We start from the raw sequence: 16,027 nt of genomic DNA, 5'->3' as shown, positions 1-16,027 counted from the left end.
TTTTCCTAGGGGGACATTTCCAAGAGGTTAGACTCTATTCAGGTAGAAGAGACGTTTGTTGCTTAATAAAAGCTTTGTGGGTTACCTAGCAGGCCTCGTCATTTGCCTCCCATCGAAAGTAGGAGCATTCTGAGAAACATGACGGCGAGACAATAAAAAGAGGTCTGCCAAGGAATCCACAAAAATGTATTCAGCAAACAAACATTCCGTCGCACCGGAAGAGAGTTTAAACCCTAGGAACTTTCCTCCAGGCTAAAACTTGGCAATCTAAGCGAGACGCTTGTCCTTTCAACAAAGGGGAGGTCTTTTTCCCTGAGTCCCTTTAAGTTCAGGGAGGATTCCTCTGAAGAAGGCTTTGGTGAGATGCTAGCTGAGCTGATCACCTCTCGCCTTGGTTTAGCTCCACCCGTTTGAACCTGCAGCGAACTCTGGGATCAGCTAAATTTGAAGTCCCTTCCCCCTCTGTGGAATGCTGGGTTCCCACAGATTCTGATCTGTTAACGTTTTCACTGATAAGGTCCGGTGAAGATTCATCCCTGGCGGCTGAAGAGCCTGGGAGAACCTCCTCCCCAGCGTCCTGTGTGGGCTGGTACGTTCCTAGTCTGGTTTCTTTTAGTTCAGAATCAAATTGATAACATGAAACACCTTCCCCCACACTAAGGGGAACAGGCCTGATCATGACAGGATAGAAAGCCAATCCCAGGCGACCATTAAGGACAAAGAGCGGCCTGGGGTGGACAGTTTTGTCGAACCCACAGTCAAGGTTATAATGGAGCAAGTGGGAGATACTTCTTGGTTTCCTCCCAAATCTCCTGTGTCCTCCATAGCATTCAATCTTTGGGGCGTTTCCGTTGCCCTCAAAGCCTTGTCCCACAATACCGCTCTGAGGCGGTCAGCGCGATGCTTTCTTGTTTGTCTTGCGTAAGACATGCAATGGTGACAAGTCTCTTTTTTATGTCCTTCTCCCAAACACACCACGCAAAGAGAATGTCCATCAGGGGGTGTTAATTTTGCCCCACACTGCACACATTTCCTGAAAGGCGCCTTAATGGCCATACACCCTGGGCGTAACGCGATCAGTGATCGCCGATCCTACAATCTCTATCCTAAGTATGGCTCATGTCCAGGTTATCTGAAAGGCCGTCTTCTCCCTTATGAGCCTGCCCGTGCTTTGAGATCTTCTGAAGAAGCCCTTCTTTCAGTCCCACCGTCTTCACAGGCGTGCTTGGTGGGAACATGGGAGACAGGGCCTTCTCGGTGGCTGCTCCCGTGCTTTGGAACTCTCTTCCCTGGCTCCCTCCTTGATGGGCTTTCGGAAGCAGGCTAAAACTTGGTTGTCCCAGCAGGTCTTTGGAGAATAATCTGGCCCTCCATCTACGTTAATGACTTATAATTTTGTTGTGTATTTTAAACATTTTGTGTGTGTGTGTTTGTTTTTACATTTCTTTTCCTAGGTTTTACAATGTATGTTTTAAACTTTGTAAGACCGCCTTGAGGCCCAGTATTGGGCAAAAGGCGGGATACAAATAAATAGAATAATAATAATAAGTAATTAAACGATATACAGAAGTAAACTAACTACTATAAAAGAATATATATATATTAGATGACAAGAAAAACGCTGATCCGGAGAAGAGAAGTTTCAGAACGAGTCCGTCCACAATGGTGGTTGAGAAAAAACTGAGCATTGTGGGGGACCCCGCTGGATAGTGGGGGAGGGGTTCCTGCCCAAACACTTGCTTAGCTATAGAAGCTCTCCCATATGTGTGATTCACCGAGACCATGAAGAACAGGCCTGATCATGACAGGATACAAAGCCAGAAAGCCAATCCCAGGCGATACTTTGCTTTTATGCATATTATTCACCTGCACCCGTTAACCCAGCCTTCCCCAACTCGGTGCCCTCCAGATGTATTAGACTGCGACACCCCCTGGCCAATGGCTACGCTTGGCTGAGGATGATGGAAGTTGCCGTTCAACACAGACGGAGGATTAATTCAGACAGATGGCCTCAAGCACCCTTGGGGGGCGGGAGTTAGGGTTTCATGTTGCCGTTGATAAAAAGCTCCGGTTACGCTGGTAAGCAAAGGATTCAAGTCTCACCTGGAAGGGCAGGTCCATTGCGCTGCTGCCAATCTGATTGACGTTTGGCAGGGATCCACCGTAGTATTGGCCACGGCTCTGCCCCAACTGCAAATACTGGTTTTTCTGTAGCTGTAGCTAGAAAACAAAGAGAGAGAGAGAGAGGGACGGAAATGAACAGAGCTGCACAGACGCCCCACGCGGAAGGGGTGATCCAGTGGGGCTTTGCTCATTGGTACAGATATCTTTTAACACGCCTTTAAGGGAGCACTGCTCTCACAAGGCCGTTTACAACACTGCAAAAGCATGGACGTACGAATTGCAGTTGCGGAAGTGCCAGCAGCTAGTGATTCTTCAGCACCAAAGGCAGGCTGCGATTAATGCGTCTTCAGGTAGGGGCGTGTGTGTTCTAAGCCAGCAGCAAGGAGGCCACAAAGAATCATCGAAATATAGAATAGCAGAGTTGGAAGGGGCCTACGAGGCCATCGAGTCCAACCCCCTGCTCAAGGCAGGAATCCACCCTGAAGCATCCCTGACAGAGGGTTGTCCAGCTGCCTCTTGAAGGTCTCTCGGATGGGAGGGCCCACAACCTCCCTAGGTCAATGGTTCCATTGTTGTACTGCTCTAACAGTCAGGAAGTTTTTCCTGATGTCCAGCTGGAATCTGGCTTCCTGCAACTTGAGCCCATGATTCCATGTCCTGCACTCTGGGAGGATCGAGAAGAGATCCTGGCCCTCATCTGTGTATCCTGTCTCCCCTCAATCTTCTCTTCTCCAGGCTAAACCTGCCCAGTTCCTTCAGTCTCTCTTCATAGGGCTTTGTTTCCAGACCCCTGATCCTCCTGGTTGCCCTCCTCTGAACACGCTCCAGCATGTCTGCGTCCTTTTTGAATTGTGGAGCCCAGAACAGGACACAATACTCTAGATGAGGCCTAACCAGGGCCAAATAGAGAGGAATCAGTACCTCCTGTGATTTGGAAGCTATACTTCTATTAACGCAGCCCAAAATAGCATTTGCCTTGGTAGGGAGTTAAAACTCGATTGAATCATGTGACTTCCCCCACCCCCAAAAGTGCACTCTATTCCTTGAATTTTTTGAAACACTTAAGAGGTAAGGGATTGATTTTGTGTACATCAATTTGCAAAGGCACAATGGGGTTATGACCTCTGCAGATGCAAATTCATAGTTTTGAGAACTGTAAAACCAGGCAGCTGTGATAATATCTTCTAGACAGAAAAATTGCCCAATAATCTTACAGAAACCTCTGGAAGAGCATGGCATTGTGAATGGATGAACGGAATTCATTTACCCCCAAATTTAAACATTGCATGAATATACATCCTCATGCGACATAATTAAAAACTAAGCCTTATTTCATGATGAATAACCTTTGGACTATAATATCTCTTAAATAGAAAACTATCTTTGGATAGATTTTTCCCCAAAAAGCATTTTATTTAAAAAAATCTGATTTAAATAAAAAATATATATATTTATTTTTTAAAAAAATTATTTATTATTGATTTATTGATTTTTATCCGCCGCGCTCACGGATGGGATACAGGTTGATGCTCTAGATGGCCTTTTGGTGAGTGAGAGGAGACATGACAGAGGTGTATAAAATCATGCAGGGTGTGGAGAATGCGGATAGGCAAGACGTTTTTCTCCCTCTCCCATAATAATAGGGCCTTTCGCACCACGGCTTTCATCCAGGGAGATTCAAAGGAAATCTGGCAATAGCTTGGAAGCCTGAAGAGTTGGACGTAAGCTCAAGGCAGCAATGGAACCGACGGTGCACAGAATCCATCCATGCCAAACATGTTAACAAATTCAGCCCAGCTTCCAGATTATAAGCATGCAGTGAGCTAAGAATGTTGGGATCCGTCAGCCATAAGACAGGTAACTCGTGACCTTCCTGCAATGCTTTGGGGCGCATACTAGAGTATCAGAAAGAGTCTAAATGACGGAGCTGAGGCCTAACCAAGCGGGCTTCACTACAGGGGGAACATGCACCCCAACTTGGAGAACTTGGAAGTTCGAAGGCACCATCTCTGTTTGCTGTCGATTTAGGGCCCCAGCAATTTGGGAGTTGCCAGCAACGTGGGCTGGAGAGATGTGCGAGCTTCCTTTACTTTGTTAGCCTGCATCCATTTTCTATCAATGAACTGTCATTATTTTCAGAAGTGGTCTAGTTTCATCCAATGAACCTACTCTGACTGGGTCCTGAATAGATCAGGCCTCCAGAATGACGCCCAGCAGCTCTGGAGACACACTAAATATTAACCCAAGGAAGTAAGGTTGCGTTCCTTCAAGAGAACTCTGAAGAGCGAGAAACCAGATCGTCAAACAGGACCCGAAACACAATATTGGCTTCGAAAACCAAAAAAGACCACACCAATTTTGGCTTTCAAAAGGACTTCGCGGTACAGTCATCTCCAGAATGCTTTCACACAGAGCAGGCTTCACCACCCCAGGGCCATGCAGACGTGTTGGACTACGCCTCCCAGCATGCCCCAGGCCAGGGGCACACTGGGAGTTGTAGTCCTATACGTCTGGAGCGGACCAGGTTGGGAAGGCCGGCACAGAGGGCTTGTGACTGTGGCACACGGCCAAAGCAACCGTACGCAAGACCTTTCAGCCAATGTAACCAGCAACTGCGTAAAAACGCAGACAGAAAGCCCCGCCTGCCAGCCTAGAAACGTTCCAAGAGCTTTTTACCTTATTAATGCAGCTCGGCTAAAAGGAAAAGCAAAGCAAAGCAATCAATACTGGAAGCCGGGTGGAACAGATGCCGAGCCAAAGCGTTTGATCCATTCGGGAGACGCTCCGCTCTGCCAACTTCGGCTCCTGAACCGAAGCGAGGTCATTGCGGCGCACGTCCCGTCCCAAAGCAGACGGAAGGCTCCGGACGGCGCATCGCTCTGCCGTGCTGCACGCCCGCCCCGCTGGGGAGGGAAGGCACGCAAGAGGTCCTTGTGGGTACCCAGGAGACACCGCCTTGCTGGATCAGGTCAAGGTCCTCCAACTCCAGGGCTCTGATTTCTAGCGGCAAACAGATGCCTCTGGAAAGCCAACAAGCCAAGCAACCAAGGCCTTCTGTTATTCCCGAGGTGTACTGCCTTGGAGCAGGGAGGCTCCACTTACGCTTGTTTTACTGCATCTGCTTTTTTTTATTATTATTATTTCTTTATTACAGGGGAGAGCAGCCGCCGCCTAGCGAGAGAGCCATTATTATTATTATATTTATTTACATCCCGCCTTTTGCCCAATACTGGGCCTCAAGGCGGTCTTACAAAGTTTAAAACACACACTGTAAAACCTAGGAAAAGAAATGCAAACAGCAACGACCCCATAAACGTTTAAAATACACAACGAAATTATAAGTCCTGAACATAGACGGAGGGCCAGATTGCTCTCCAAAGGCCTGCTGGGACAACCGAGTTTTAGCCTGCTTCCGAAAGCCCATCAAGGAGAGAGCCAGGGAAGAGAGCTCCAAAGCACCAGAGCAGCCACCGAGAAGGCCCTGTCTCCCGTGTTCCCACCAAGCACGCCTCTGAAGACGGTGGGGCTGAAAGAAGGGCTTCCCCAGAAGATTTATGGCATTCATATTCCCACCTTTCTCCCATGATGGAAGTTCCCAGGCGGCCTCTCTCCTCCAGGCGTTGAGCAAACGCAGCCCCCGCCCCTTCGCGACGCCAAAGCGGCTGCAGCACGCAGAAAGCCTCGTTTCCAGGTGACGGGAAAGACCCGCCTCTTTTCTAGAGACGCTGCTACTCAGAGTAGACCAGCAAGTCCCATTGGCCATGCTGGCTCAGAGCGATGAGAGTTGCTGTTCGGATCGGGGATGGCTGGTGTGTTGGCGTGACAGAGTGTTGGGCTAGATGGAACCGTGGTTTGGTTCTCCAGAGAGCTCAATGTACACGGTGCTCCTGCCCGGGCCTCTTTCCATCCTCACAACAACCCTGCAAAGTAGATTAAGCCGAGACAGACCCACTGGATCAAATGTCAGCCAATGAGCTGCCTGGATCAGTGGGGATTTGATCCCAGTTTGACCAGTCCAAGACCAGCACTCCATCCGCCGCACCATCCATGCTTCCATTCCCTTAACGCCTACATTTATGAGTCCCTTCTCAGTGTTTGACAGAGAAGGAACTCATAAACTTAATACATTTCATCATAATGGATAATAGCTGTTGATAGCAAAAATGGAGAGCTCCAAATTCTCACGGCTGCAGAGGCAAGATTTATATCATCAAGGAAAAACAGCAGCGGAAGCAGAAACTGCAATACTGGGCGTATTATTCAGCTGAGTAGTACAATCTTTCGAAATGTGGATATAGCGGCGAATGTTGAAGAGACCGTGGACTGACCGAATAACGACGACGGACGTACTACGTCGGGAAAACAAACGAACCGAATTAATAAATACCACCCAAAGAAGAAAATCACAGTAGCTTGGTCATGTTATTCAAGGAGAAAGATACACCATACTCCAACTTATTATACAAGGGGAAATGGAAGGGAAAAGGTCTGTGGGAAGGAGGCGGACATCATGGCCATGAGGGAATGGCATACCATTATTTAGAGCAGCAGCGTCAAAAGCAAAAATAGCTGCAATGATAGCTGGGGTTACCAAAATTTAAGCCTTCAAGGGTGGATGGAAATGCTTGAATTTGGGTCGGCAACGCCTGTTAAAATCTCAGAAACCAGGGAGTTGGTAGATTTACAGGAGTGGACAATTCCTCTGTGGCTTCTTGACCAGCCCCTGTAACTCCAGAGAAGCAGCATAAATTCTGCAACATAAACCCCCACGCCACACAGGGTAATGCCCGGATTGTGCAATTTACGCAGGTTATGGAACCCTGCTTTCCTGCTGCTGCGGTTGTGTTGTGCGTCGGTGTGTTAAGTTCAGAGTACACACGGCTTTGGTTACCTGTCGCCCCACCTGTGTAGATTCTAGCTAATTTGTGCAGGGTGTCCTTCAGGATGTGGTGATGGCAGACCTCCACCATCAGGATGGGGTTGACAGTCATGTGGAGCTGTACTACCTAGCGAATCTACACACTCGCAAATCTACACACACACACCAAACCGGCCAGGTACCTTTTTAACTAATGCAAAATCCATTCTGAATGGATAATTTAATTGCCGGCAGAAAGCAACCACACAACATCTTTCCCCTTCCTTCATGTTGCAAGCTAGACTGTAAGCTCTGCAGGGCAGAGACCTGTCATCTTGTGCCCTATAAAACACCATGCATCAGTTGGATTGGAGGCGATAAATATTTATTATTATTTGTTTATAATATTTCTCAGCCACCTTTCAGGGCAGAAGCCCTCTCACGGCGGCTTACTACCCTCAAACCGTTTAAACAGTAAAATATCCATGAAAAACAATGAAAAATAGATACTGAATAACCTTGAGGGAAACCCTAATTCTTCTACAGTTTTGTTACTTTAGATTATAAGCCTGTGGGCAAAACCGGTTTTATTTTTAGTTTCTCTACAGAAGGTTAAGGATTTAAGGCTCTTTATAAATAAGTAATCAATGTCACCTTGAGTTTTTCCATTGAAAAAGGCAGAATATAAATATAAAACAGAAATATCGTTCTATTTTCTCTTTCTGTCACCGGACAATTTCTGTAGCAAAGTCATGATATATGGCAGCTTTGAGAGTTCAAAGCACTTGGCGCATGTTAGACTTCAATCTTTACAGCGCCCTGTGCGGTAGGTAAATATTATCACCCCTCATGTTGTAGCTGGGAGAAACTGATAGTCATAGAAATAGCAGAGTTGGAAGGGGCCTCTAAGGCCATCAAGTCCAACCCCCTGCTCAATGCAGGAATCCACCCTAAAGCATCCCTGACAGATGGTTGTCCAGCTGCCTCTTGAACTAGTAAGAGTTTGCGGTTTGCCCTAGGCTACTAATTAAGTTCATGGTATGGGCAGGATTCGAACTGAAGACTGCTTGATCCGTAGCTTGGTTGCTCAGCCACCATTAGCCAAAGGCAATTCATCTATCCTACAAAATCCCCGCGCCCAAGTGACCAAAATAAAAACACAGAACCAAGAAAGCACGAGAGATGCCCACTGCTGCTGAGTAAGATAAAAATAGCTTTTTCTGTTCCCGTTCTTATTTTTAGCCGCAGAATTGGATATGCAGTTATGTAACTGGGCACGGTTCTGATACATCAGAAAGCAAACAGGGAATGTTTACATTCTTTGGAGCGTAGTGGCTCAACAGCATGTGCGCAGGTAGCGCGGCCGGGGGGAGGGGGGAGAGGAGGAAGAGACGGCACACCCACTATCGTTCCGTTACTGATTGGCGGGCGGCGGTAGTAAAATAAACACGATGATTCAGCCGCCGGGGAGTCCTCTAAGAGCACCGTGCGAAGAGACATATCCGTGGCTGGGTTTGCAAGCTGGCAAAGCGAGAGATTAAAGCATGTATGTGGGAAGGGGTGTGTGTCTGCGCATTTCCTTTCCTACAACGAAAACGTGTTCCTTCTCTCCCCACCACCCCTGCAACATCTGTCTGTTTCTTCATATGGAAAATCCTTTGCAAGTTAGACCACCGGTCCGCTGAAACCAGGAACGCCAGCTCAGTCCGGTACCGACTCTTCCGGATCTTGCACAGAGAGGTCTCAACAGAGACCCCATTGCCAGCGAGAGGACCGGGATCCTTCCGCAGACAGGGCGCATGTGCCACGGGCCCACTCCAAAACAGATGAGGCTGCCTTATACAGGGCAACCCAGCAGGCCCATCCAGCACAACACTGTCTATCTGACTGGAAACAGGCCTGCAAGGTCTTACGTGGAGGGAGCTCCTTTTAACTGCCAAATCACCGGCTTTAACTTGCTATCAATTCAGCACCTTTTCAATGCTCAAAGTGCTTTCTTGCCCGTTGGAAAAGTTACTATTAATAATAATTCCCTTGAGTAATCCTTGCAACTGCCGTGGAAGGCAGGGCAGTGTTATTAACTCCCATGCTGCAGCCGAGAGAGAAAGAAAGAGAGAGAAAGAGAGAGAGAGAGGAAAAAGCAGTTTGTCTTACAGTTGGCTACGCGGCTCACAGCTGAGCTGAAGTCCACATCGCAGCCGTCCCGACTCATACAATATCTGCAGAATCGCTGTCACCGAGGCTCACCCACCATGGCTTTGCAACAGCAATCCCTTCCCTCCCATGGGGAGACGCCGAATTATCTCATTAACGCCATTCGCAAATGTAGATCTTGCTCTTCAAATGGGATTTTTTTCTCAGGACGGCTTAACCCAACAGTCAATTAAAACTGCCCCATAAAAAACAAGGAGGAGACGCTGCCCCTGTTTTCGGTCAGCCGCAACAAGACTGATCTACCTTAAAGGAAAAAAACAATGGCGAATAGCTCACCTTGATGATCCGGCTAAAGAGTTAACAAATCTATTACGGCCTGAGCTTTCGTGGACATGGTCACTGTCTCCAGGACCTCCAGTTCAAAAGATCTCAGGTACCATTCGCTAGGACTCCCCAGGAGGTGAATCACCCAAATTATTTGGCGACACTCGCCTTTTTGCAACAGAGTGACAGATGGGTGTGACACCCCCCTTCCCACCCTACTCTCCGGTGGTGACCCCAGCCACTAAGAAATTTGGCAGGGCTTGGGGGAGGCACAGGAGAAGAGGTAGAGAAAGAGAAGAGTTGCCCACGAAGAAAACAGGTGAGGGAAAGTTTTGAACAAGCTGCCCCCTCCAGAACAGAGCGCCCTGGCAGATGAAAGCTGCCGTTTCACTGGAATTAATAGCAAGCACGGGAATAATTAGCATGGTCATGGTCCTCCCTAGGCCCTAGCAAAAAAATGTGCCAATCACAGAATCATAGAATAGCAGAGTTGGAAGGGGCCTACAAGGCCGTCGAGTCCAACCCCCTGCTCAAGGCAGGAATCCACCCTAAAGCATCCCTGACAGATGGTTGTCCAGCTGCCTCTCGAAGGCCTCTCGTGTGGGAGAGCCCACAACCTCCCTAGGTCACTGGTTCCATTGTCGTACTGCTCTAACAGTCAGGAAGTTTTTCCTGATGTCCAGCTGGAATCTGGCTTCCTGTCACTTGAGCCTGTTATTCCGTGTCCTGCACTCTGGGAGGATCGAGAAGAGATCCTCCCAGAGTGCAGGACACAGACCAGGATCTCTTCTCGATCCTCCCAGAGTGCAGGACACGGAATAACGGGCTCAAGTTAAAGGAAGCCAGATTCTGGCTGGACGTCAGGAAAAATGTCCTGACTGTTAGAGCAGTATGACAATGGAATCAGTTACCTAGGGAGGTTGTGGGCTCTCCTACACTAGAGGCCTTCAAGAGGCAGCTGGACAACCATCTGTCAGGGATGCTTTAGGATGAATTCCTGCATTGAGCAGAGGGTTGGACTCGATGGCCTCGTAGGCCCCTTCCATCTCTGCTATTCTATGATTCTATGATTTTATGAAATCCTGGCCCTCCCCTGTGTGACAACCTTTCAAGTCCTTGAAGAGTGCTATCATGTCTCCCCTCCACCTTCTCTTCTCCAGGCGAAACATGCCCAGTTCTTTCAGTCTCTCTTCATAGGGCTTTCTTTCCAGATCCCTGATCATCCTGGTTGCCCTCCTCTGAACACGCTCCAGCTTGTTTGCGTCCTTCTTGAATTGTGGAGCCCAGAACTGGAAGCAATGCTCAAGATGAGGCCTAACCAGGGCTGAATAGAGAGGAACCAGGACCTCACGTGATCTGGAAGCTATACTTCTATTAATGCAGCCCAAAATCCTTAAGCAACGTGTCATGAAAAGGTTAGCAATTTCACCCCCAGATGTTTATCTAGGGGGTACTCCCCACACAACATATTTATTTACCGCCCCATAGCCGAAGCTGTAAGATAAAATGTTTAAAAACAATATACAAAAATTAAAAAGCACAAAAACATGCACAATAATCAACCGTGGTATGGATCACGATCAGCGTTGACTTGACTATTAGTCCATGCTGAGTTCATTCACTCATCCCCTGCCTCCCCCCCCACCTGCTAGTATCCCATCAGCCACTGCTGCCGAAAATCTATCCAGCCAGCTGGACTAGAGCAGCAGCTGCCGCTTTGACCGCTCTGGCCTTGCGACTCTGTGGCTGACGGAACAACCAATGGTGCCTTCCACACAACACGATAACCCATGGTGGCTGAAATAGCCAGCTCTACACAGCGTTGGTTATTTCTCCCAAATAACCGACCATTGGTTAAAAAGAACTCCCTCCGCACAACACGATAGCCCATGGCGGGTTAAATAACCAACCGTCGACTATTTAAACCACCACTCATTATCGTCTTGTCTGAACCTAGAATACAAAGCGAAGCACTGACACCGACAAACTCAATCCTAGCAGCAAGCATGCTATCTCTGCACGCTTTTTCTGGACTGTTTCCAAGAGATCTCTGCGTGCTCAGCTCATGTAGCAACACGGAATCCAGTGCACACACACACACAGGCACTACTCAGTTGGCGATACAGCCCCAAACTTAACCAGCACACACACACACACGGCACTGATGTAAGTTGTGCCATGCTCTTATTTGCATACAGTTAAAGTACATTCTGTTCTTCCCGGGAGTTACAGACAATTGCATCTCCACGCACGCACCTCTCTGGTGGAGATTCACCTGCACTTAAGTTTCATTTCCATCACCCACACGACGGAGGCCGCTTTCAACCTGCCTGTGAAAGCCGGAAAGATTCCCAGCCTTCACGTGAGCGGAGCAAAATGTTCGGAGCTGCATGTGCTGGAGCCCCGTCTAGGGCTGTTACCAGTTCAAATCGCGGGGGGGGGGGGGGGTTGAGCACACGCAGACCAGGGGAAAGAGCGGGGGGAGCATCTAAAAGTTGGGGAACCCACTGTGGTATAAGATTATTTTTCCTTGTAAATATTTAATGTGATGCTGTGATTTGTTTTTGGATAGTGGATAATGCAATGACTGCACCTGGGTAATATAATTACATTTATTTCGTTTTAGCTTTCCACTAAAAGTAAGTCGCTAGATCTCATGACTGCAGGCTCCACTGAATGACCCTCCAGGCTCAGAAACTAGAACGGAGAAGACACAGGCTATCAAATTTCTCATGAAATGTAGCCATCTCAGTAGGATGGTAGAGCACATGGTTTTGGCAATAATTTTTTGTATTTTATATCATGCTTTTATACTTTGAACGGTTTTAATTTTTGTGAAGCGCCCAGGGAGCTTCGGCTATTGGGCGGTATTAAAAAAAAATGCAATAAATAAATAAATAAATCCCTGCATGCAGCAAGTCACGAAGAAGTCACGAAGTCAGAAGTCACGAAGAGCCGGAAATGACTGAACGAATAAACAACAACAAAACATGCAGCAAACTAGCACGTCAAGGAGAGACGCGGGTTGGCTGAACCAGGTGGACATAATTTTTATAGTAGGGGACACCTAAAGGAGCCAAAGGCTCAGTTCAGACAACACGTTAGTCAATGCAGGGTGAGAACTCCACTCAACGGTTGAGTTTTTAGGGGGTGCTCCCTACACCGCCTGTTCTAACTCCACAGTTGCGGGACTGTGGGCTGCCGTGGAGTTGAGTAAAATCTATCGCAACGTTTGATTGACAGTTCCTTCTCCTCCCCCAGTCCCCCCGATGGTATCCCATCAGCCCCCATACATTTCTTCAGTATCTTCACCACCTCACCGCTTTTTTTCGGAGCACCGCACGGAATCTGTCCAAGAGTTTACACCGTTTTGCAACAGCCTGGCAATGAACACAGGCGCCCACTTGATGCTCTTTCCCAAGGCAGGAGGGGCGTCTGTCCGTCTGTGGGTGGGAGCGTGGACACGTTTATGAAACGGTGCCTGTAAAGCCATATGCCCGGAAGAGATACGGCAACCACGAGATCGTGGACAGAGACAAAGAAAGTAAACTAGGAAGAGTGAAAAGGGGCAGGAGAGAAGAAAACGACGGATAAAGCCATTGCGGAGGACTAGAGAAGTTCCCAACAAGGGTAACAAAATGGCGGCTGAGAGAGAATGGAGGGAATAGACAGGAACCCACCAGGGACATGCGCGGTGCGCCGATGGGTGATCCCCACCCAAAATTCCTCCGCTAGAGAGGTTTCCCGAATGGGGCTCCGCGCAGGCGCTGAGCCCATATGTGTATGGCATAGAGACCACAAAGAATTGTGATACTGGGTAGTCAATAAATAGAATTTTGTTTCTCTGATGCTTCTTCCTAGTCAAAGAACACAGTGCTGGTATTCCTTGATAGAGTTTGTTTTTGAAAGGACCTGAAAGAGGGATCCATTTGTGGATAAGGAAAGAAAACATAATTAAAGGGCATTTGGATTTTATGACTGCTCTGGTTTCATCTATGCACAATTGGGAGCCTGTTGCTATTAAATTCATGCAAGACATTGAAAAGTAATGAGAAAGAAAGGCTTCTTATTGCAGATTTTAATATGATCACTGATTCTAATAAAGGCAATTCTAATATTAGAGACTCCCAACACTAATATAATTCCTAACAGGTTTTTTTTAATGGGCTGCACCAATGGAACTTGGTGATAACTGAGCCCAGAGCAACAAGGATTAGACTTATTACTCATTCTTACATAATTCATACCTTAGGGTTGATTATGTATTCATTGCTATAAAGAAGATCAACTGAACGCAGATTATGATCACATTTATATAGAATGAAACTGTGTCAGCTCTTCAGTACTTGAAAAAAAAATTGGGAGGCTAAATTCAATGGCCTACATTCATAACACTAACCTATGGTCTATTTAAGCCGTGGCTTGTTGCCCTACCTAGGGTTTTGTCTGACAGATGATCAAACAAACCATGGTTTGTTTTCTCATTCCATAGGCTGTTTCCTCCTCCTTCACCCATGCCCTTCCTGGATCCCAACTGCCTTTGTGGTACTGCAATATAAGCTCCTGCTCACGGCTTCTGTAGGCTGGCAAAACAACCCATGAACAATCCACAATTCTGGATTCACACATAACAACAACCCAAGGTTGTAACAACCGACAGTTAACCTATCATGTGGCAACCCATGATTCAACAAACCGTGGCTAATTAAAACATGGTTTCTCAATATAATAATATATTTATTTGCTACCCACCTCTCCCACCGGATCAAGGCACAACACAAATGTAAACACCATAAAATACATATAATTAAAACATTTAAAACTAATACATTATTAAAAGCAGCACACTATTAAAAGGCATCTTAAAATTCAACTGGGTAGGCCTGCTGGAAGAGATAAATCTTTATAGCTTCCTTAAAATCCAGAAGACTGTTAAATTGACGAATCTCTCCTGGCAGGCCATTCCATAACCTGGGAGTGGCAGAGGAAAAGGTCCTCTGGGTAACAGTTGTTAATCTAGTTTTTGTTGGCTGGAGTAAACCCTTCCCAGAGGACCCGAGTGTGCAGGGAGGATTGCACGGGAGAAGGAGATCCCTCAGGTAGCCTTGACCCAAACCACGTAGGGCTTTAAAGGTGATAACCAACACTTTATACTTTGCCCGGAAACTAATTGGCAGCCAGTGAAGAGATTTTAAAAGAGGTGTGATATGGTCCCCCCTAGGTGTACCAGTGACCAGCCTGGCAGCCAGATTTTGAACTAGATGAAGTTTCTGGACTAGGCACACAGGTAGCCCTATGTAGAGCGCATTGCAGAAGTCGAGCCTCAAAGTTACTAGCGCGTGCACGACCGTCTTTAGGTCTTCCGAAAGGAAGTCAATCATACGCAACAGAGAAAATAGAGGATACGAGCAAATATTTTGCTATTAATACAAGATGGGTTCGTAACTATTTGTTGGAATGTATTTAAAGTTACTGTTAGAGATCCTTTATCAGTTGAGGAGTGCATGCTATTCGTGCAGAAGGTCCCAGATTCAATCCCTGGCTTCTCCAGGAAGAGCTGAAAAGATAGGATCCAATCTGAAACCTCACAGAGTCACTGCCGGTTAGTGAAGAGAATCCTGTGTTAAATGGACCAGTGGCTTGACTCAATGTAAGGCAGCTACCTATGTTCATAACATAGAGCAACACAGAAATCCTTGATACGAGAGGTTTTAAGACTAAACTAGTGGCATAAAGCAGAGCGTTCTGATAGTATGTGGGAGCAATTTTTAACAGCTAGGAAGAAGTTAACGTATTAGACACTTATCAAGTGAGGAAAGCTTTAGCATATTTGAAAAGATGTTCTCAACGTTTAAATAAGCCAAGAAACAAGGTAAAGAAGAGATTTTGGCATACGCTGGGAATTTTAACAAGAATAAAGTTCCTTGATGCAGGGTTCTAACAAGTTCTTTATTCAACAAGAGCTGTCAGTTTTTCTGTCTCTTCTTATCTGACACATATAAAACATGCTCCCCAAACCAGAGATCCCCAACATATGTACCTGCCTGGACCCTAAGATCATCCTCAGGGTCCTTCTCCGTGAGCCCCTGCCAAAAGCAGTGAGGCGGGTGGCTATCAGGAGCAGGGCCTTCTCTGCTGTGGCACCCCTGCTGCGGAATGAGCTCCCCGGAGAGGTTCCCCTGGCACCTAAATTATACGCTTTTCGACGCCAGGTGAAGACCTTTTTATTTTCCCAGTATTTTAACAGTTTTATCATTTTAGTTTTTTTTAACTTTGCTGTTTTAATTCTGTATTTTAAAACTGTTTTAATCTCTACGTTGCTGCTCGGCTTTATCCCGGTTGTGCTTTCTTATTGCACTTTTATACCATGTTTGCATGCTGTTGTTTGTTATACACTTTGAATTGTCTTCACGGTTTTAATTTTTGTGAGCTGCCCAGAAATCTTTGGCTATTCGGCAGTATAGAAATAAAATAAATAAATAAATACGCAGCACTTCCAATAGCACCTGTGATGAGGTTTCCAAAATTAGGCCCATGGGTTCTCCAATATATTTTTTATAACCCCCC

General features: G+C 46.8%; 1 protein-coding gene across 3 annotated transcripts in view; it reads right to left on the bottom strand.

Annotated features, from left to right (window-relative positions):
- The window catches only part of CRTC1 (CREB regulated transcription coactivator 1), a 54,160-nt gene that overhangs the window by 26,872 nt on the left and 11,261 nt on the right, over positions 1-16,027 (bottom strand). For all 3 annotated transcript variants that reach the window (XM_063147243.1, XM_063147245.1, XM_063147244.1), the window contains exon 2: positions 2,104-2,220. In XM_063147243.1, the coding sequence (XP_063003313.1) occupies positions 2,104-2,220 (117 nt within the window). The remainder of the gene's footprint in view (positions 1-2,103; positions 2,221-16,027) is intronic.

Source organism: Elgaria multicarinata, chromosome 23 (assembly GCF_023053635.1).
Source record: "Elgaria multicarinata webbii isolate HBS135686 ecotype San Diego chromosome 23, rElgMul1.1.pri, whole genome shotgun sequence".
NCBI lineage: Eukaryota > Metazoa > Chordata > Lepidosauria > Squamata > Anguidae > Elgaria > Elgaria multicarinata.
The sequence above is the reverse complement of the archived record's forward strand: the minus strand, read 5'-3'. Positions and strand labels throughout refer to the sequence as shown.